Source organism: Bidens hawaiensis, unplaced genomic scaffold, assembly GCF_021521415.1.
Source record: "Bidens hawaiensis isolate Kalapana, Puna unplaced genomic scaffold, B.hawaiensis_p1.1 tig00002123_1, whole genome shotgun sequence".
NCBI classification, from domain to species: domain Eukaryota; kingdom Viridiplantae; phylum Streptophyta; class Magnoliopsida; order Asterales; family Asteraceae; genus Bidens; species Bidens hawaiensis.
Genome location: NW_027491112.1, coordinates 3,225,131 through 3,246,919, shown reverse-complemented (window position 1 = coordinate 3,246,919; position 21,789 = coordinate 3,225,131). Strand labels below are relative to the sequence as shown.

The 21,789-nt window shown below is 40.0% G+C and overlaps 1 protein-coding gene across 1 annotated transcript; it reads left to right on the top strand.

Annotated features, from left to right (window-relative positions):
- The first annotated feature begins 16,255 nt into the window (after positions 1 to 16,255).
- On the top strand, positions 16,256 to 20,211 carry LOC143607359 (phospholipase A1-Igamma3, chloroplastic-like). The gene is made up of 3 exons (XM_077082837.1): positions 16,256 to 16,962; positions 18,023 to 18,372; positions 19,550 to 20,211. The coding sequence occupies exons 1-3, from the start codon at positions 16,341 to 16,343 to the stop codon at positions 20,087 to 20,089; spliced, it is 1,512 nt and encodes a 503-aa protein (XP_076938952.1). The 5' UTR covers positions 16,256 to 16,340; the 3' UTR covers positions 20,090 to 20,211.
- Positions 20,212 to 21,789: the final 1,578 nt, after the last annotated feature.

Below are 21,789 nucleotides of genomic sequence, written 5' to 3'. Positions count from 1 at the left end.
CTACGCCTCTAGACAACTACGGGTTCACGAGAAGAACTACACGACCCATGATTTGGAACTCGGAGCTGTGGTGTTTGCTCTTAAGATATGGAGGCATTACTTGTACGGTACCAAGTTTACCATTTACACCGACCACAAGAGTCTCCAACATATCTACGATCAGAAGGAGCTGAACATGCGACAGCGTCGTTGGGTCGAGCTGCTCAAAGATTATGATTGTGCCATCAAGTACCACCCGGGCAAGGCCAATGTGGTGGCCGACGCCCTCAGCAGAAAAGAAACAGATAAACCCAGACGAGTAAGAGCATTGCAACTTACGATTCATGCCAGCTTACCCGATCAGATTCGCGATGCGCAACTGGAAGCTTTGAAAGATGAAAATCTTCCATCGGAACTCATGCGGGGCATGAACAAGCAACTTGAAACCAGATCGGACGGGGTCCGATATTTTGAGAACCGGATTTGGGTTCCACGATACGGAGAGTTGAGAACTCTAGTGATGGACGAAGCTCACAAGTCCCGATATTCTATCCACCCTGGCTCAGATAAAATGTATCATGATTTAAAGGCACTTTACTGGTGGCCGAACATGAAAGCCGACATTGCCACCTACGTGAGCAAATGCTTGACTTGTGCCAGAGTCAAGATTGAATACCAGAAACCATCTGGTCTACTGCAACAACCGGAACTCCCAATGTGGAAATGGGAGCACATCTCAATGGATTTTATTACGGGTTTGCCTAAGACACCGACGGGATGCGATACCATCTGGGTGATCGTTGACCGGTTGACTAAATCGGCACATTTCCTAGCGATTAAGGAAACGGACAAAATGGAAAGACTGACTCGAGTATACATGAAAGAAGTGGTGTCTAGACACGGAGTGCCTGTCTCGATCATTTCCGATCGAGATTCTCGTTTTACCTCACACTTTTGGAAGTCGCTGCAAAGCGCACTGGGCACACGTCTCGATATGAGTACAGCATACCATCCTCAGACGGATGGGCAAAGTGAACGGACTATTCAGACCCTGGAGGATATGTTGCGTGCATGCGTTTTAGATTTCGGAAAAAGTTGGGAACCCCACTTACCCTTGGTAGAGTTTTCGTATAATAACAGCTACCACGCAAGTATTAAGGCAGCGCCGTTTGAAGCGCTGTACGGACGGAAGTGTCGATCACCACTCTGCTGGGCAGAGGTGGGTGACAGCCAAATCACTGGTCCAGAACTGGTACTCGAAACCTCGGAAAAGATTGTTCAAATCCGAAATCGCATGGCAGCAGCACGGGATCGCCAAAAGAGTTACGCCGACAAGCGCCGAAAACCTCTCGAATTTAAAGTGAACGATCGGGTGTTACTCAAAGTCTCACCTTGGAAAGGTGTAGTTCGCTTTGGTAAGCGAAACAAACTCAACCCACGGTATGTTGGTCCGTACCGGATAACTGAGCGCATTGGTCCGGTGGCGTACCGACTGGACCTACCAACAGAACTCAGTGGCGTACACGATGTATTCCACGTATCAAATTTGAAGAAATGCCTATCTGATGAAACCCAAGTAGTCCCTTTGGAGGAACTGCAAGTTGATGAACAGTTACGGTTCATTGAGGAACCAGTCGAAGTTTTGGATTGGGAAACCAAAACACTCAAACACAGCAAAATTCCAATCGTTAAGGTTCGTTGGAACTCGAGACGTGGACCGGAGTTCACGTGGGAACGCGAGGATCAAATGATGAAAAAGTATCCTCACCTTTTTGAAGGGCTAACCAAACACCGAAAACCGCGAAACCCGGCAAACCGTCAAACATCACCGAAGGTATGAATTAAATTTCGGGACGAAATTTCTTCTTACTAGGGGATGATATGACAAACTGAAAATTTTTCTTCTTACTTTTTCAGGCTCTCATCACGACTTGACTCAAATTTTCGGGACGAAAATTCTTTAACATGGGAATGATGTGACAATCGTCAATTCCAGGTTAACCTCGTTAACTCAACTCCGTTAATTCAAACTTTAAAGATCGTTGAATCTATAACGCATACTTCATTACATTTAAACTAGGGTTTAAATGACGCTTAACATTTACTACATGTGTAGTAGTCTTTCGGGATTTGCACCGAAACGCAAACGAGTTGATAAATAAACGACAAACGTCAAAACACGAACTATGTGATTACTATGTGTTAGGATTATGTGCTATGTGATAATATTATGGTCATGTTAACTTATTGTGCAAGTATGATAGAATGTTCTAGAAAAACAACACTTGGAAAGTAGAGGGATTAGAATGTAACTTGTATATCTATAAATATATTATTAACTTAACCCTAACTATTATTATTATCCTAACCCTAACCTACAAGTTCCGATCGGCTCTCTCTCACCTCCCTTCTCCACGGCTGCCGTCCACAAGAACACCCACATACACCATCAATTCAAGTCTTTGATCCAAGAACTAAGTGCTAGGAAGGTATATTTGATCATCCTTCACATCCTTGTTGATTGAATTTGATGTTTGTTGGGTTAATAACAAACCCTAGCTGGCCGATTCTAGGTGTTATATTGTTCATGTGATTCTTGAATTGATTTGATGATAAAGTGATAACTAGATTGATATTGATACATGATTGATTGTTGTTCTTGATTTGAATTAAAACACAAACCCTAATCTTGTATGTATGGTGTGATTTATATGCATGGATAGTAGTTATGGTGTCTAGAGGGTTATATGGATGCATGATAGTTCATAGATTGTTATGATGTTGAGTTTTGATGTGAACAGATTCTGGACAGAATATATATACGATGTTTAACTGACTGTAACGAAGTGTAAACGTGAAAATTGATTGAGATTGTGGGTACTGCAGTAAACTAGGTTGAGTCTAGTTTCTATAAAGTATAAATTCGTAATTTTTGGATAAGTGGAAGTATACTTTTATGATTTTACAAAAACGTGATGCAAAGCTGAGCTGTTAGACCTGCTGTTAGGTTATATTGTAAATTCTATATCTCATGAACTACGAGGCCAATTGGGTTGGTTCCACTTCTGGAAGTTGACTCACTGAGTTAGGAACCAAACCCAAGTGGTCTTGCATTTATTGGATTTTTCGTTTACCGGGAATTGCAAATAACATTCTGTTGTGCATGAATCTGACTGATATGAGTTTACTGTAGTGTTTTGATCATTATGAGAAATCTATATGGAATAAAAATAATATAAAATATGTTCTGGAAACCTAAGACATGTATGTTTCAGTGGTGATTTTTGGTGAATTAATTGAGATGATATGATCGGTGAAATAGTACAATCTTTCAAGTAGAAATTCTGTCACAATGAAACTAGCTGCTGAGTTGTGTAGGAATGCATGAAATATGATAGTTTTTATATAATTGTTGTATTTTGACCAAAATACCCTTGCGGGGAATAGTTGCTAGTTTGATTGCCATGAATTGACCAAATTGCCCTTATGGGGAATAATGGTTAGTTAGTCTTTGTTTGTTGACCAAAATGCCCTTACGGGAATAATTGCTTGTAAGTATGTTATTAATACATGACACGAAAGTAATTGCTCACTCGTGTATCGTATCACAATTGTACTTGTTTAAATCACACACGGTTCACAAACGAAACACGAAACATGATACGTGCATAGGTATTATGTGCCGAGTCTAGAGACTCGTTAAACGTTCCGATACTTAGAAAATCTCTTTGTTATTTTAGAACGCTAGAGAGTTTTCTACGACGCGCATCACTCGGTGATCTAATTTGGAATATTCTTCGCAAACAGTGAGTTCACTTACCCCGCTCTTTGAACTGTTTTCAAACGTTTTTCACTTGGGGGAGATAACATACTCCGATAAACGCATTTTTGAGATAAACACATATTTAAGATTTTGTTATAAATTATATATATCACTTGTAGAGGCTAAGCGGCACGTAACCCTTGAAGTCCCACGCATCGAACCGGTTAATATTTGGAATAGCGAGTCACTGTTGAGTAGTACTACTGGGTTTGACAAACCCCACCCGACGCTAAGCTCAACTGGAGGTTGAGTGGGTGTAATTTTGGCTAACACTTACCATGGTCTGGGTTGACCTGGTGACGGGCACTTGATAAACAGTCAGCTTCGGTCTCGAACCACTTAGTAATACTTGTTGTATAGATTAGCTACCTATCGATATATAATTTGACATAACATTATCTGGTAACACTTAAACGCTGTAACGTGGTTACACACTTAAACGCCGTAACGTGGTTACGCAAAACATTTAAACGCCGTAACGTGGTTACGCAAAACTTTTAAACGCCGTAACGTGGTTACGCAAAACACTTAACGAAAACGCTGAACTCAAACGCTAAACGATTTATCTTATATAGCTTGTGAACTCACCAACCTCGTGTTGACCCCTTTTAGTATGTTATTCTCAGGTAGCCGAGGCGGGCGCGCGGTTTAGGAGCATGCATTAATTGTTAAACATCTTACTCTGCAAACTTAATTTTAACATTTACATTTGGTTTTAAGTCGTCCTGCGTGACGCAACTTTTGAATTAAGGTTTTACGCTTCCGCACTTATTTTTCATTTAAACGTTTTCTTTGGTTTGGTTATAACTAATGATTCCGATCCTGCCAGTTCACACCCTCTGACGGTAAAACTCCGTTAGTGGATTTTGAGGGTGTGACAGATTGGTATCAGAGCCATTGGTTATAGCGAACTAGAAACTGCATGCATACTAGACTATAACCGCGACGACCCATTAGTTATAATAATACGCACTGCATAGGTTTGTGTAGTCTTGTAATCTTATCTCTTACCTCTTTCGCTCATACGCGCGCGCATACACGGCTTACCTGTAGGAATGTCGACGCCACCCTCATCATCATCCGATTCGATGACGCATGCTCACGGGAAGGAACCTCAGTTACCTACCGCCTCGCCACCCCGCGTAGTCCCGGAACTCGCAGCTCCCGCACCGAAGAGGTACCGCCTATCCGGAAGCCTTTACGAAAACAACGTTAGCTGGGATTGGTACCCTAACATGATCAGACGTATGGTCTACCGTGAACAAGTTCCCCCGTTGCCACACCCGAACCACCCTGCTTATCCCAACACCCTACCACCCATAACCGAACCTGTAGAGAGAGTTCTCGCAGCCGTTGTTTCATGTTTGGAGCGTGATGTGGGTTACATGCGCTACACGAGAGAGAACGTTTCCAGATTGTTAAAAGACGAAACCGAGAATAAGGAGGAGGTTGCCCGCATGGCGGCGGCAATGAAGGATATGCAAGGGGCTAGTGATCAACAAACGAAGGTTATGATGAAGATGCAAGCCGAAATGATAGACTTGAAAGAGCAACTCCAAGAAGCAAGGACCCGAACCGAAATAGCGTTAGAGCGTTGCGATATCCTACAAATGCAGATTGCTCAGAACGCAGCCGACCCTGAGGCAGAGCCTGAGGCCGAGCCTGGGGCAGAGCCTGAAGTAGAACCTGAAGAAGATCCCGAAGAGGAGCCTGAGGAAGATCCCGAAGAAGATCCCGAGGAAGATCCCGAAGAAGAACCGGAGGAAGAACCGGTTGAGGAGGAGGCACACTCAGAGGTGTCCTCAGATGACGACATCTAGTAATGATGATGCTTAGATGGAGGGGTTGTCTCCATCCTAACTATTATTTTTCTATGAATTGAGGATTGATTGGAAATACTTTGTGGCGGATACAATGGTTTTAATCATGAATTTTTATTTAGACTAATGTGTGGTTGTGATGTGATGTTGTCTCTTATTTCTTTCTTACTTATCTTTTCATTACATGTATGGTGTGTTGTATATGAAAGAAAAATTCATGTTTAACATCTTTATACTGTGATTCTAGGAAATGGCTGGAAGAAACGCTGGACGAGGACGTGGTAACATCAGCATGACTGCAGTTGAACTCCAAACTCTGCTGAATGACCATGTCGCGGCCGCTTTAGCCGCACACGTTCAGAATCAAACAGGAGGTCCGAATGGAACGTGTACCTTCAAGAACTACCGTGACTGCAAGCCCAGTACGTTTAAGGGCACTGAGGGAGCTATAGGCTTCCTGCGTTGGGCTGAGAAGGCCGAGTCGGCCTTTGAGATGTGTAACTGTCCCCCTGCCAGTAGGGTCAAATTCGCTGCTGGGACACTTGAGGATTCCGCCCTCACTTGGTGGAATTCGAACGTCCAGATCCTTGGATTGGAACTGGCTAACGCGATGAACTGGGAGGAGTTCAAAAGCATGATGCGAGAGGAGTACTGTCCGAGGGAAGAAATTTCGAAGTTAGAATCAGAATTTTGGTCACTAAAGATGGTAGGTTCGGAGATTGAAGCCTACACTACTCGTTCGCACGAGTTGGCTGTGATGTGTCCGCGGATGGTGGATCCGCCGAGCAAGAGAATAGAGATGTACATTGATGGGTTAGCACCACAGATTCAGGGTATGGTGACGTCTTCCAAACCAGCCACGATCCAACAAGCGATCCGTTTGGCTCACAAACTGACGGATCAGGCTGTGACCCAGGGTGCGTTACCACCGAGGGGTTCGACTGTTAAAGCCCGTGACAACCCGAGTAATGACCACGTCAGCAACAGTAACAACAACAGCAACCCGAACAGCGGGAAGAGAAAGTTCGACAACACCAGATCTTCATCCTCGAACCTCCCACCGCAACAACACTACCGTAAACCCGAGTTCACCCGGAGCTTTAACACTCAGAATCACAACAACAACAACTCCAACAACAACGGTAGCGGGCAGGTTTCGAGCGGATATGCTGGGAAGTATCCAAAGTGCAACAGGTGCAACTATCATCATGTTGGCCAGTGTGACCGTGTCAAGTGTCAAAGATGTGGAAAGATAGGTCACCAAGCGAAAGAATGTAGAGGAGACCTTGCGGCAAAGGGTGCTCCTAAGCAACCGATGACGACTAAGGGATGTTTTGAATGTGGACAGGAAGGTCATTTCCGGAAGGATTGCCCCAAGCTGAAACATAATGACAACAATGGGGGCAATGGAAGTGGCAGTAACGGTGGAGGAAATGGCAAAGGAAGAGCGTTTGTGATTGGATCGGGTCAAGCCCGCAATGATCCGCATGTGGTGTCCGGTAAGTTCCCTGTAAACGATTATTTTGCTTCTATTTTGTTTGACACTGGAGCTGATAGGAGTTTTGTGTCGAAAGCCTTTAGCCAACTTTTAGACCTTACTCCAACCCCGTTAGACGCTAAGTTTCCTGTTGGATTAGCTAATGGTAAAACTGTAGTAACAACTCATATACTTGCGGGATGTAAGTTGAAACTGTCAGGTCATGTTTTTGACATCGACCTTATTCCTTTTACGCTTAGTAGTTTCGATGTCGTTGTCGGCATGGACTGGTTATCCGAGAACCGAGCGGAGATTATATGCCATGATAAAATAGTCCATATTACCACCCCTTCCGGCGAGATCATTTCGGTCCGAGGCGAGAGAAGCGGCATGACCAACAGCATCATCACCCTTATGAAAGCACAGAAGTATCTACGAAAGGGTCATCCGGCAATTTTGGCGCAGATTGTTGAGAAACCCGCGGAGGAGAAACGAATTGAAGACATACCGGTTGTGCGAGACTTTCCGGAAGTTTTCCCGGAGGATTTGCCCGGACTCCCTCCTATTCGTCAAGTCGAATTCCAAATCGAGTTGACACCCGGTGCAGCACCCATAGCACGAGCCCCGTATCGGCTCGCACCGGCGGAACTTCAGGAGTTGTCCACCCAGTTGCAAGATTTGTTGGATAAAGGTTTTATCCGACCTAGCTCATCGCCATGGGGAGCCCCTGTCTTGTTTGTTCGAAAGAAAGACGGGACTTTCCGAATGTGCATCGACTACCGGGAATTGAACAAGGTGACGGTCAAGAACCGTTATCCTTTACCCCGAATTGATGATTTATTTGACCAGCTTCAGGGATCGAGTTACTACTCGAAGATCGATCTACGATCCGGTTACCACCAGTTGAGAGTGCGCGAAGAAGATATTTCAAAGACGGCTTTCAGAACACGGTATGGTCACTGTGACGCATCTATACAAGGTCTCGGTTGTGTGCTGATGCAACTCGAGAAGGTTATAGCCTACGCCTCTAGACAACTACGGGTTCACGAGAAGAACTACACGACCCATGATTTGGAACTCGGAGCTGTGGTGTTTGCTCTTAAGATATGGAGGCATTACTTGTACGGTACCAAGTTTACCATTTACACCGACCACAAGAGTCTCCAACATATCTACGATCAGAAGGAGCTGAACATGCGACAGCGTCGTTGGGTCGAGCTGCTCAAAGATTATGATTGTGCCATCAAGTACCACCCGGGCAAGGCCAATGTGGTGGCCGACGCCCTCAGCAGAAAAGAAACAGATAAACCCAGACGAGTAAGAGCATTGCAACTTACGATTCATGCCAGCTTACCCGATCAGATTCGCGATGCGCAACTGGAAGCTTTGAAAGATGAAAATCTTCCATCGGAACTCATGCGGGGCATGAACAAGCAACTTGAAACCAGATCGGACGGGGTCCGATATTTTGAGAACCGGATTTGGGTTCCACGATACGGAGAGTTGAGAACTCTAGTGATGGACGAAGCTCACAAGTCCCGATATTCTATCCACCCTGGCTCAGATAAAATGTATCATGATTTAAAGGCACTTTACTGGTGGCCGAACATGAAAGCCGACATTGCCACCTACGTGAGCAAATGCTTGACTTGTGCCAGAGTCAAGATTGAATACCAGAAACCATCTGGTCTACTGCAACAACCGGAACTCCCAATGTGGAAATGGGAGCACATCTCAATGGATTTTATTACGGGTTTGCCTAAGACACCGACGGGATGCGATACCATCTGGGTGATCGTTGACCGGTTGACTAAATCGGCACATTTCCTAGCGATTAAGGAAACGGACAAAATGGAAAGACTGACTCGAGTATACATGAAAGAAGTGGTGTCTAGACACGGAGTGCCTGTCTCGATCATTTCCGATCGAGATTCTCGTTTTACCTCACACTTTTGGAAGTCGCTGCAAAGCGCACTGGGCACACGTCTCGATATGAGTACAGCATACCATCCTCAGACGGATGGGCAAAGTGAACGGACTATTCAGACCCTGGAGGATATGTTGCGTGCATGCGTTTTAGATTTCGGAAAAAGTTGGGAACCCCACTTACCCTTGGTAGAGTTTTCGTATAATAACAGCTACCACGCAAGTATTAAGGCAGCGCCGTTTGAAGCGCTGTACGGACGGAAGTGTCGATCACCACTCTGCTGGGCAGAGGTGGGTGACAGCCAAATCACTGGTCCAGAACTGGTACTCGAAACCTCGGAAAAGATTGTTCAAATCCGAAATCGCATGGCAGCAGCACGGGATCGCCAAAAGAGTTACGCCGACAAGCGCCGAAAACCTCTCGAATTTAAAGTGAACGATCGGGTGTTACTCAAAGTCTCACCTTGGAAAGGTGTAGTTCGCTTTGGTAAGCGAAACAAACTCAACCCACGGTATGTTGGTCCGTACCGGATAACTGAGCGCATTGGTCCGGTGGCGTACCGACTGGACCTACCAACAGAACTCAGTGGCGTACACGATGTATTCCACGTATCAAATTTGAAGAAATGCCTATCTGATGAAACCCAAGTAGTCCCTTTGGAGGAACTGCAAGTTGATGAACAGTTACGGTTCATTGAGGAACCAGTCGAAGTTTTGGATTGGGAAACCAAAACACTCAAACACAGCAAAATTCCAATCGTTAAGGTTCGTTGGAACTCGAGACGTGGACCGGAGTTCACGTGGGAACGCGAGGATCAAATGATGAAAAAGTATCCTCACCTTTTTGAAGGGCTAACCAAACACCGAAAACCGCGAAACCCGGCAAACCGTCAAACATCACCGAAGGTATGAATTAAATTTCGGGACGAAATTTCTTCTTACTAGGGGATGATATGACAAACTGAAAATTTTTCTTCTTACTTTTTCAGGCTCTCATCACGACTTGACTCAAATTTTCGGGACGAAAATTCTTTAACATGGGAATGATGTGACAATCGTCAATTCCAGGTTAACCTCGTTAACTCAACTCCGTTAATTCAAACTTTAAAGATCGTTGAATCTATAACGCATACTTCATTACATTTAAACTAGGGTTTAAATGACGCTTAACATTTACTACATGTGTAGTAGTCTTTCGGGATTTGCACCGAAACGCAAACGAGTTGATAAATAAACGACAAACGTCAAAACACGAACTATGTGATTACTATGTGTTAGGATTATGTGCTATGTGATAATATTATGGTCATGTTAACTTATTGTGCAAGTATGATAGAATGTTCTAGAAAAACAACACTTGGAAAGTAGAGGGATTAGAATGTAACTTGTATATCTATAAATATATTATTAACTTAACCCTAACTATTATTATTATCCTAACCCTAACCTACAAGTTCCGATCGGCTCTCTCTCACCTCCCTTCTCCACGGCTGCCGTCCACAAGAACACCCACATACACCATCAATTCAAGTCTTTGATCCAAGAACTAAGTGCTAGGAAGGTATATTTGATCATCCTTCACATCCTTGTTGATTAAATTTGATGTTTGTTGGGTTAATAACAAACCCTAGCTGGCCGATTCTAGGTGTTATATTGTTCATGTGATTCTTGAATTGATTTGATGATAAAGTGATAACTAGATTGATATTGATACATGATTGATTGTTGTTCTTGATTTGAATTAAAACACAAACCCTAATCTTGTATGTATGGTGTGATTTATATGCATGGATAGTAGTTATGGTGTCTAGAGGGTTATATGGATGCATGATAGTTCATAGATTGTTATGATGTTGAGTTTTGATGTGAACAGATTCTGGACAGAATATATATACGATGTTTAACTGACTGTAACGAAGTGTAAACGTGAAAATTGATTGAGATTGTGGGTACTGCAGTAAACTAGGTTGAGTCTAGTTTCTATAAAGTATAAATTCGTAATTTTTGGATAAGTGGAAGTATACTTTTATGATTTTACAAAAACGTGATGCAAAGCTGAGCTGTTAGACCTGCTGTTAGGTTATATTGTAAATTCTATATCTCATGAACTACGAGGCCAATTGGGTTGGTTCCACTTCTGGAAGTTGACTCACTGAGTTAGGAACCAAACCCAAGTGGTCTTGCATTTATTGGAGTTTTCGTTTACCGGGAATTGCAAATAACATTCTGTTGTGCATGAATCTGACTGATATGAGTTTACTGTAGTGTTTTGATCATTATGAGAAATCTATATGGAATAAAAATAATATAAAATATGTTCTGGAAACCTAAGACATGTATGTTTCAGTGGTGATTTTTGGTGAATTAATTGAGATGATATGATCGGTGAAATAGTACAATCTTTCAAGTAGAAATTCTGTCACAATGAAACTAGCTGCTGAGTTGTGTAGGAATGCATGAAATATGATAGTTTTTATATAATTGTTGTATTTTGACCAAAATACCCTTGCGGGGAATAGTTGCTAGTTTGATTGCCATGAATTGACCAAATTGCCCTTATGGGGAATAATGGTTAGTTAGTCTTTGTTTGTTGACCAAAATGCCCTTACGGGAATAATTGCTTGTAAGTATGTTATTAATACATGACACGAAAGTAATTGCTCACTCGTGTATCGTATCACAATTGTACTTGTTTAAATCACACACGGTTCACAAACGAAACACGAAACATGATACGTGCATAGGTATTATGTGCCGAGTCTAGAGACTCGTTAAACGTTCCGATACTTAGAAAATCTCTTTGTTATTTTAGAACGCTAGAGAGTTTTCTACGACGCGCATCACTCGGTGATCTAATTTGGAATATTCTTCGCAAACAGTGAGTTCACTTACCCCGCTCTTTGAACTGTTTTCAAACGTTTTTCACTTGGGGGAGATAACATACTCCGATAAACGCATTTTTGAGATAAACACATATTTAAGATTTTGTTATAAATTATATATATCACTTGTAGAGGCTAAGCGGCACGTAACCCTTGAAGTCCCACGCATCGAACCGGTTAATATTTGGAATAGCGAGTCACTGTTGAGTAGTACTACTGGGTTTGACAAACCCCACCCGACGCTAAGCTCAACTGGAGGTTGAGTGGGTGTAATTTTGGCTAACACTTACCATGGTCTGGGTTGACCTGGTGACGGGCACTTGATAAACAGTCAGCTTCGGTCTCGAACCACTTAGTAATACTTGTTGTATAGATTAGCTACCTATCGATATATAATTTGACATAACATTATCTGGTAACACTTAAACGCTGTAACGTGGTTACACACTTAAACGCCGTAACGTGGTTACGCAAAACATTTAAACGCCGTAACGTGGTTACGCAAAACTTTTAAACGCCGTAACGTGGTTACGCAAAACACTTAACGAAAACGCTGAACTCAAACGCTAAACGATTTATCTTATATAACTTGTGAACTCACCAACCTCGTGTTGACCCCTTTTAGTATGTTATTCTCAGGTAGCCGAGGCGGGCGCGCGGTTTAGGAGCATGCATTAATTGTTAAACATCTTACTCTGCAAACTTAATTTTAACATTTACATTTGGTTTTAAGTCGTCCTGCGTGACGCAACTTTTGAATTAAGGTTTTACGCTTCCGCACTTATTTTTCATTTAAACGTTTTCTTTGGTTTGGTTATAACTAATGATTCCGATCCTGCCAGTTCACACCCTCTGACGGTAAAACTCCGTTAGTGGATTTTGAGGGTGTGACACCGGGCAGATTACGAGTAACCTGGGGGTTAGAGAGATGTTTCCCACGAGGGGTTAGACCCTTGGAAGATGGTTCTTCTGATAACCTGCAAAACAGACACCGTGAGCTCGTCACTGAGAAGGGGGGGGGTTCCTCCTTGTGACCACCCTCCGGCGTGAGAATCAGACTAGATTGCTCTTTAAATATAAAAGTATATTAAGAGATTGCTAGAGCAGATATCAGGTATAATATGATGATAATGTGATAAGATATGATAAGATGAGATGGTCATACCATTTATGGTATTTATAGCCGAAGGTAGGTTTCCAAGGAGGTATGGCCGGCTGCAACAGTGTTCCTGTTCCACCAACAGTAGCCTACGCACGTGCCCTGCTGGTAGTTGGTGGGTAGGTAGCGGCTGATAGCGACCAGACCTGCTGTATACTATTCCTTTTCCACCAACTGCCGGCTACGCACGTGGTATGACAAGAGTTGGTGAGTAGGCAGCGGCTAATAGTGACATACAGTGTAGGAGCATGCTGCTCGCCATACTGTTGTCCATAAGCTGTCGTATCTTTAGTCAGATCTTTTTCCCATACCTCGTCAGGTACAGTACAGAAGATCTTCCCGTATCATACGGACTGGCTTATTTGGGCGGGAGTATTCCCCCTCCCGCCCTTGTGCGGGATTGTTCCCGGCTTCGCTCATTCCTTCAGGTGACACTGAGTGAGAGCTAAGTGCCTTGTGCGTGTAGCCTTGCTGCGCGGGTGGCCTTCCCTGATGGCTTGTATCCGCAGCTGCGGGAACAGGCAGAGTCCTTCACCATTGGGAGGCATTTCCTGCGGGAACAGCTTGCGTACCGCGAATAAGGACGTCACGTCTCTGAGCATGGTTGGTCCTGCGGATCCAGTTGGTTTCTGCGCAGACGTCCCTGTTTGAGGTGAGTCTTGCGGGTCCAACTGGGCTCTGCTGGGACCTACCTCTTCAAACACAACGATAAAAAAAAGACACAATATGTCGCAAAATATAACACAATGCTTAACAAAATATAACACACTGTTAAGTAATATAACACAATGTCAAGAAAAAAGATAAAATGTCAAGAAAAAAAGATACAATATCAAGAAAAAAAGATACAACTAATGACGAAAATAAACAAAAAACACAATGATCTTTTTTCCTCAACATTGTGTACTTTTCGAGGGTTTTTTTAGCGAGGAAGATGGTGGAAACATTTTTGTGTTTTCACGTTTTTCATTTTTTTACTAAATTTTGACTTTTGATTTTTATTAATTTTTTAAGGGTTTTCTTGTGCATACAAATCGTTCTCATCATTCTCATTTTTTTCCGTAGTTTTAGAATAACCTGACCCATTTTAATAATATCATATTTTTGCAATTCATCGATAATAATCCCACATTAGAATATTTTTGCCACAAGTCCCATCTTTTACACTATTTTTTCTAATTGGACCTCCTCCGTACAAAAAAAAAACTTAATTTTGAATTTCAAATTGATGTTTTAGGGTTATTTACCGGAAGGAGGATACGAGTTAACTCATGTAAAAACTACATCGAAACTGTACCCCAAACGGTTTAAAAATTGGAAGTTTAAACACCCGAGTTGAAGCATCATTTTGAGGTAAGTTTTACATAAATTGACTCGTATATTCTTCCCGGTCAAAAATCATACAATATCGGCTTGAATTTAAGATAAAACTTAACAGAGTTCTAATGAGAAAAAATAGTGTAAAAGATGGCACTGGTGGCAAAATGTCCTTATGTGAGATTATTATTGGCTACTGTAAAATATTGATCAATGGGGTAGTGGTCCATTGAGAAAGACAAAGTTTTTAAACACATGAGTTTAGGAGAGAGAGAGATTTTATGTTCAAATCTCACATACACTGATGATTAAAAAAAACTTCTCTGCTAAAAAAAATAAGTAAAAATGTTAGATCATCAAAATCCATTTTTCTTAATTAAAAGGGAGATATTACTTGGTCATAGAGAAAATAGTTGATTGTTTTTAATTAAGTGAGAAACTATTTAAAAAAAAAATGTTGATTGTACATCACTTAATAGTCTTATACCGCATAAACGCCAAGAAAGTGTCACTTTATCATTACATCTTTCTTGTGCTTACAACTTACAAGGAAGAATGACGATATAAAACTATATATTATTCGACCAATATAATAATATTTAAGGTGTCACCTTATAAACTACTAAAACAAGCTTCCAAGTCTTGATTAAATAACTTGATAATGAAGTGTGTTATTAGTAAATCATGTTTAAATAGTATATACTTTGATAGTTTGATAACCCTAACCAGTTATAAATTGATAAATAGTCCTCTAATCTTCATTAGTTATGTTTTGAACACTTAACGACATGTTGGTGTCTTTGATAGGCAAGGAATTAAACTACTCTTAACAACATAGGGGCATCAATCACAAGCACTAAAGAATACATCAAATGTCAAACGTTCATATGGGTAAAAAATATGGGGAAAATGCATGATTAGTTTGGATTGGAAGGGGTGAGTTTCCTTTTCATTTTGAACCATCGAGGTGTAATTTTGGTGTACCATGCAACTACTCACTTGCTAGTCTATTGCTTTAATAATACTAGCCATTAAAAAAAATATGTATAGATCAATTTGTATTATCGATCTTTGCATATTTTACACTTGCTGAAGTTTCAGCTACATATAAAGAATTCAACGTCATACACAATGTTTTAGTATAGAGACCAATGATTCAAACAAACTTTGAAGACCAAAGAAAATTTTCGATACTTCCTTACAAATCCGAGTATATTTGAAGAATATGTTATCTTAATTAATTGTATATTCGAATTTTACACAGGTCAATATACTAGATCATTCGTCAGAAAAGACCAAAGAAAATGTATTCGTAATATATATATCATGTAAAATATTCGTTAGTGATCTTCAATCTATTTGACGATCAGTTTGATTCTATATAGGTGTATCATAAGCTTGATCAAAGAGGTTAGTACTACGTTGTAATCTGTAAACTTGTAATGATCATTGCTAACTCACCATTTATCATAAGCTTTTTTTTTTTTTTTTGTCCCAAAGCTTCGTTTTTAACAGGATTGGTTTTGCTATTCAAAAGGGGGTTGCGGCGCAGCTTGTTGCCCGTTTGCCTGTCACTTTTTTTAATCGTTTTAAAGAATCAAAAGAATAAAAATAAAATTAATCCCCAAATTTTTGGACGAATCGTTAAAAGATATGTCACTTTTGCTTTTGCTTTCTAATGTGACCTACATCATTTATCAAGACCTAGACGTACAAATTTATTTCTCTTATCTTGTGGTTACCCATCAACTATTTCCAAAGATATTTATAAAAAGTACTCAAAGTTAATTTCTTTCATTTCGTTTCGTTTTATCAAGGGTGAAAGTGTTACGTTTGGATGTTTAAGAGACTTTGTTTTTGCTACTGAACCATCAACCAGCAACATATCCATGGCATATATGAGCAAAGTATTATAACTAAAACACTGTAGTTTCACAATTTCATCTTCATCACACCCATGGCATCATCTCTAAACTTATCACCATCCTTCCAACATCCTAAACACATCTTTCCACAACTTTGTCCAAACCACAAAACCCTAAAACTCAACTTTCATAGCAAATCAAACTCACCAAACCTCATAACTTGCTCATCACTTCCAATCCTAACTCCAAAACCAAACATCCAAGAATCCAAAAAAGATGAAAACAACTTTCCACTCTTTCAAGAAGATCATAGACCCCTTAACCAAATATGGCCTGAAGTCCAAGGCTCGTGCAACTGGACCGGCTTGTTAGACCCCTTGAACTCCCACCTCCGTCGTGAAATAATACGCTATGGCGAGTTCGCTCAAGCGTGCTACGACTCGTTTGACTTCGACCCACGATCCAAATATTGTGGAACTTGTAAATACCAAGGTGCCCATTTCTTTGAAAAACTTGGTATGGGTGATTATGGGTATAGTATTAGTCGTTATGTTTATGCAACTTCCAATATCAATCTTCCAAATTTCTTCCAAAGATCGAAACTTTCAAGTGTTTGGAGCCAACATGCTAACTGGATGGGCTACGTTGCCGTTTCCACCGATGAAAATGAAGTCCGGCGGTTAGGACGACGGGATATTGTCATCGCATGGCGAGGTAATCAAGAACGAATTGCTAAAACTCACTAAAACTAAAACAAAAACACACATGAAACGGATATTGAATAACTCTCTTTGGATTTTCTGAACCGAACTATTATACGTTACCAAAACGAAAACCCAACGAATATTGAATAATTCTCAGTATATTTTAGATGCATATAACTCAAAAACCTATGTTACACATATCACGTGTCTCTCTTGATAAACCTTTACTCGCAGGACTGGCTCAACAATATTAGAGGCCTAATCTTTCATGACAGTTGTGAAAGAAAAAAGAACCCCCTTGAACCGGTCTTTAGGGTCAACTCAACAAATGTGAAGGCCTAAGTCGAAACAAAATTTTGTGTCATTTTCATGAAAATTGTTAAGAATAAAAATTGCTTATTTAAAGTTTTGAACTCATAAACTATACTTTAATAACAACCAATCCTACCAACAAACCAATATATTACTTTGAGTTACTTTACCCATTATAATATATCTACACATAATATTTTTTTTTTTGGGAATTGGGGGGCCTTAATTAAGTGTGGACCTAAAGCCCTAACTTACTATCGCTGTCCCACGAATCACCCCTGCCAGTCTTGACCTCATGACCTACAACTTAGCAAACTACATGTTTACCACCAAACTAATGCATAGTTTTGATTTTAAATTGCCCATTATATATATATTTATTTGATATATTTTTATTGGATTTGGAGGCCTTAATTAAATATGGGCCTAAAGCCCTTGTTTGGTTTTGCTGGCCCATGGGCCAGCCCTGCTTACTCGGTTGATCCTAATTATTATGGTAATTCTATCTTGGCTAACAAGAAACCTAATAACACCAACTTGACCATTAAGTAACCCATTAAAACACTTTTTTAATTATTGGGTTGAATCTTATTTATCGGACCAAATAGCAATTGAGCCAACAGATATTGTAAGATGATACTCATTACTCATGAATGCTTGATTATTGTTGACTATTACTAAAAACATAATCGTTTTACAATTCAAATTGTTTTAATTACATGATAATCTCTCTCTCTAAATATAATGTATCCTAACAGGTACTGTAACATACCTCGAATGGATTCATGATTTGAAAGATATATTGCATCCTGCTCACTTTAGTGATGATCCATCTATTAAAATAGAATCAGGGTTCTTTGATTTGTACACTACAAAAGAACATTCATGCCATTATAGCTCGTTTTCGGCTCGTGAACAAATTCTTTCTGAGATCAAGAGAATTAAAGAAAGGTATGATGGTGAAGATCTCAGTATTACAATAACCGGCCACAGTCTTGGAGCGGCACTCGCTTTATTAAGTGCATACGACATCGCTGAGATGAAGTTAAACTTTACGAACACCGGTCAGAAGATACCGATCACAGTGTTCTCATTTTCCGGTCCAAGGGTACGCTTAGCCAAAATTATACGGGATAATTACTAAAATAGACATGCTGACCTTAAATAATTTCAAATTAGGCATGCAATACTGTCTTTACCAAAATTTGCATGACCAATCACATCTTGACATATAACTTATTAGGCACACCAAAGATGCTGACACGAAATATCATGTAATCTGAGATGGCAAAATCTTATTATGACACGTGTCACGGGCTACAAAAATGTATAAACAAGGGTTATAGCGTTGTTGTACACTTGTTTTTTTTTTATGTTTCTTGGGAATAAAATTTTGTGCAATAATGATTATGCTAAGGTACCTTACAGTTATTGATCAGCGTATGAGCAACAATGGTTGCTCAGACGTGGATAGTGAGGCTCCACCTTAGCTCAAGCGCGAATGATACTCTACCTTAGCCTAACTATTATTGCACAAATAATTGTCTTTCCCAAAAAGTGTAGGCATTACAACTCATTAGCCTAATAGCTCATTCAATGCCTATTTACAATTAGTTTGGTTAATCAAGTCTATATTGGTAATTTTTTCTGGGAAAATTCTCAAAATAAGCTTTTATGAAAACGTTTTTCAGGTTTTAAGTGTCACTTGCAAGAAATTCCCAAAATAGTTATTATAATCTAGTCGTGACGAGTAGTTTGTAAAACCAATTAAAACTTGACACGTGTCTTTAAACTAACTGTAATGAGCAGATTTACTAATCATTTACTCGTCACGACTAAATAAGTTATATGTCTCGTAATCAACGGTCACGAGTAATTTAAGTTTTTTAGTCGCGGCGAGTAGATTGTAAGGTTAAACTAGTCGCGACGAGTTAACTACTAATAAACTACTCGTGTAGAGAATGTAAACCGAGTAAACTAGTCGTCGCGAATAAAAGACTTACGAATTACTCGTGGGCGTTGATTACGAGGCATAAACTTATTTATTTGTGACGAGTAAATGATTAGTGAACCTGCTCGTTACGGTTAGTTTAAAGGCACATGTCAAGCTTTAACTGGTTCTACAAACTACTCGTCACGACTAGTTTATAATACATATTTTGGGAATTTATTGCAAATGACACCTAAAACCTGAAAAACGTTTATGAGTTTTCATAAACGTTTATTTTGGGAAATTTCCCATTTTTTCTATATATTTAATACTTAAAAAATATGATTTATTTCAGGTAGGTAACTTGAAATTCAAAGAACGTTGTGAAAACCTTGGAATTAAGGTTCTACGTGTGGTTAATGTTCATGATAAGGTACCAAAGGTACCCGGGATTTTCGCTAACGAGAAAACAAAACATCAAAAGTACATAGAAGAGAAGATTTCATTCCCATGGAGTTACGCTCATGTTGGAACCGAAATCGAACTAGACCAAAACAAATCACCATTTTTAAAACGAACAAATGATATTAGTTGTGCTCATAATCTTGAAGCATTGTTGCATTTGGTCGACGGTTATGTTGGTCGAGGATTAGCGTTTTGTTCTATGACGAATAGGGATATCGCGCTTGTGAATAAGAGTTGTGATTTTTTGAAAGAGGAGTATGGAGTGCCAGCGTACTGGCGGCAGGATGAGAATAAAGGGATGGTGAGGGGTGGTGATGGGCGGTGGATATTACCTGAGAGACCGCGGTTGGACTCTCATCCGCCGGATACTGCTTACTACCTTGAACAAGTTCTAAAGTTTGCTGCTAAATCTACTTTGCAAGCACTTTGAGTATGTATGTATGTAATTGTGGTTGTATGCATGAATAATTGTATAATAGCAATTAAGTGAGTTTTAGTACTTATAACATATGTCTGTACAAAGATTATAAATATTTTTTCCTTATTTTTTTTATATGGTGAAATATACATTCAAACTCATAAATTTAAGTTGTAAACGAAGTCACCAGATATCCTAAAAATAGTTAAGTTTTCCATTTCCTTACAATGGGTCATTCCATTACGTCCTCCATTCCTGCATACCAAACGCTACCTTAATGTTGATGGCCAGGAATGAATATCGTTTCTCTTTATTTATAACTAGTTTTTATCCCCCATATTACGGGGTTGTTTTATATTATTTGTTTTTAATATTTATTTATTTATTTTTTAGCAATTAAATTCTTTTAATATCATAGAAACATCCAAACGATTTACAATGAAGTGGCATGTAAGCGGGCAACAAGCTGCGCCGCAACCCCCTTTTGGATAGCAAACCCAATCCTACTAAAAACAAAGTTTTGATTCTTATGAGCCGATACGTTACTATGCACAACTTTCTGAACCCTATTCAAAAGGTCCACGACATCCGGAGCTAAGAAACCAAAAGTGTCAAAGGCAAAGGGGATAAACACATGCTGATAAATAATATTTATTTTTTGAATTATTTTTTTATTGTATGAAAGTTAATAATATACTTATGGTTTGATGATAAATTATTTCATAAATAAATGAGATGTTATCCCCCGTTAAAAAGGACTTAACGACGTTATACTTTTTTTCCGAATTTCAAACTAACTTTTTAGGCCAATTAATCGGAAGGAAGATACGAGTCGAATGATATAAAACTTAGCTCCAAACAATGATCCAAACGACTTGATTTTGATTAATTGTAAGTTTAAACACCCGAATTGAAGCATTGTTTCGTCATTTTGAAGCAACGTTTCGAACTAAGGTTTACACCAATCAAGTCGTATCCTCCTAACGATCAAAAGCCCTAAAACATTGGTTTGAAATTTAGAAAAAACTATAACGCCGGTAAGTCATATTTAACGGGGGACCATTGGGGGCCAACTTTTTTGAATTTGGGACCGCCAGTGGTGATAAAATTAATAGGGATTATTATCGGCCAATATCATTCAATTGAAGGTGAATTTGCTCCCCCAAGTACCGACCGGTCCCGGTCTCGAAAATCGCGAATTCTTGGTACTGGTACCGGTACGGGACCGGTATGAGATCGGGACGATACCGGGATTGAAGGTGAAAGTTCGGGAAATACCGGTCCCGTACCAATACCGAAACTCAAAACTTTGGTACCGATTCGGTACCGACGGTACCAAATCGGTACTGGTACCGGTACCAGTAACGATTTAGCTCATCCCTAAGATGAGGTATTAGAATATTAGAAAATTATGATGAAAATTTGACTATTTTACAACACAATCAACAAATTGGTTTTGACTAATGACTTGTTAATGGGTAAGATGAGAGATTATAATATTAAAAGGAAAAATTATACTAGATTTGAATGTGAAACTAAGCCTCATTTTATGTTATCAGAAGAGCAAGATAAGATAGTTAAGGATAGAGTCAAATGACATGGAGAGATGTTTAAAGTTTGTGATCTTAATTAAGGTCTCAGGGTTGAAACTTGATTAAAGGGGGTTTTCCCACAATTGTGGGATTCCTTCTTGATGGTATTCCAGGTGAGTT

What these genes read in the sequence shown, in the direction of transcription:
- LOC143607359 (XM_077082837.1), top strand. Translation starts at nt 16,341, where the DNA reads ATGGCATCATCTCTAAACTTATCACCATCCTTCCAACATCCTAAACAC. An exon ending in TATTGTCATCGCATGGCGAG is followed by an intron (nt 16,963 to 18,022) that starts GTAATCAAGAAC and finishes GTATCCTAACAG; the next exon opens with GTACTGTAACATACCTCGAA. An exon ending in TCTCATTTTCCGGTCCAAGG is followed by an intron (nt 18,373 to 19,549) that starts GTACGCTTAGCC and finishes GATTTATTTCAG; the next exon opens with GTAGGTAACTTGAAATTCAA.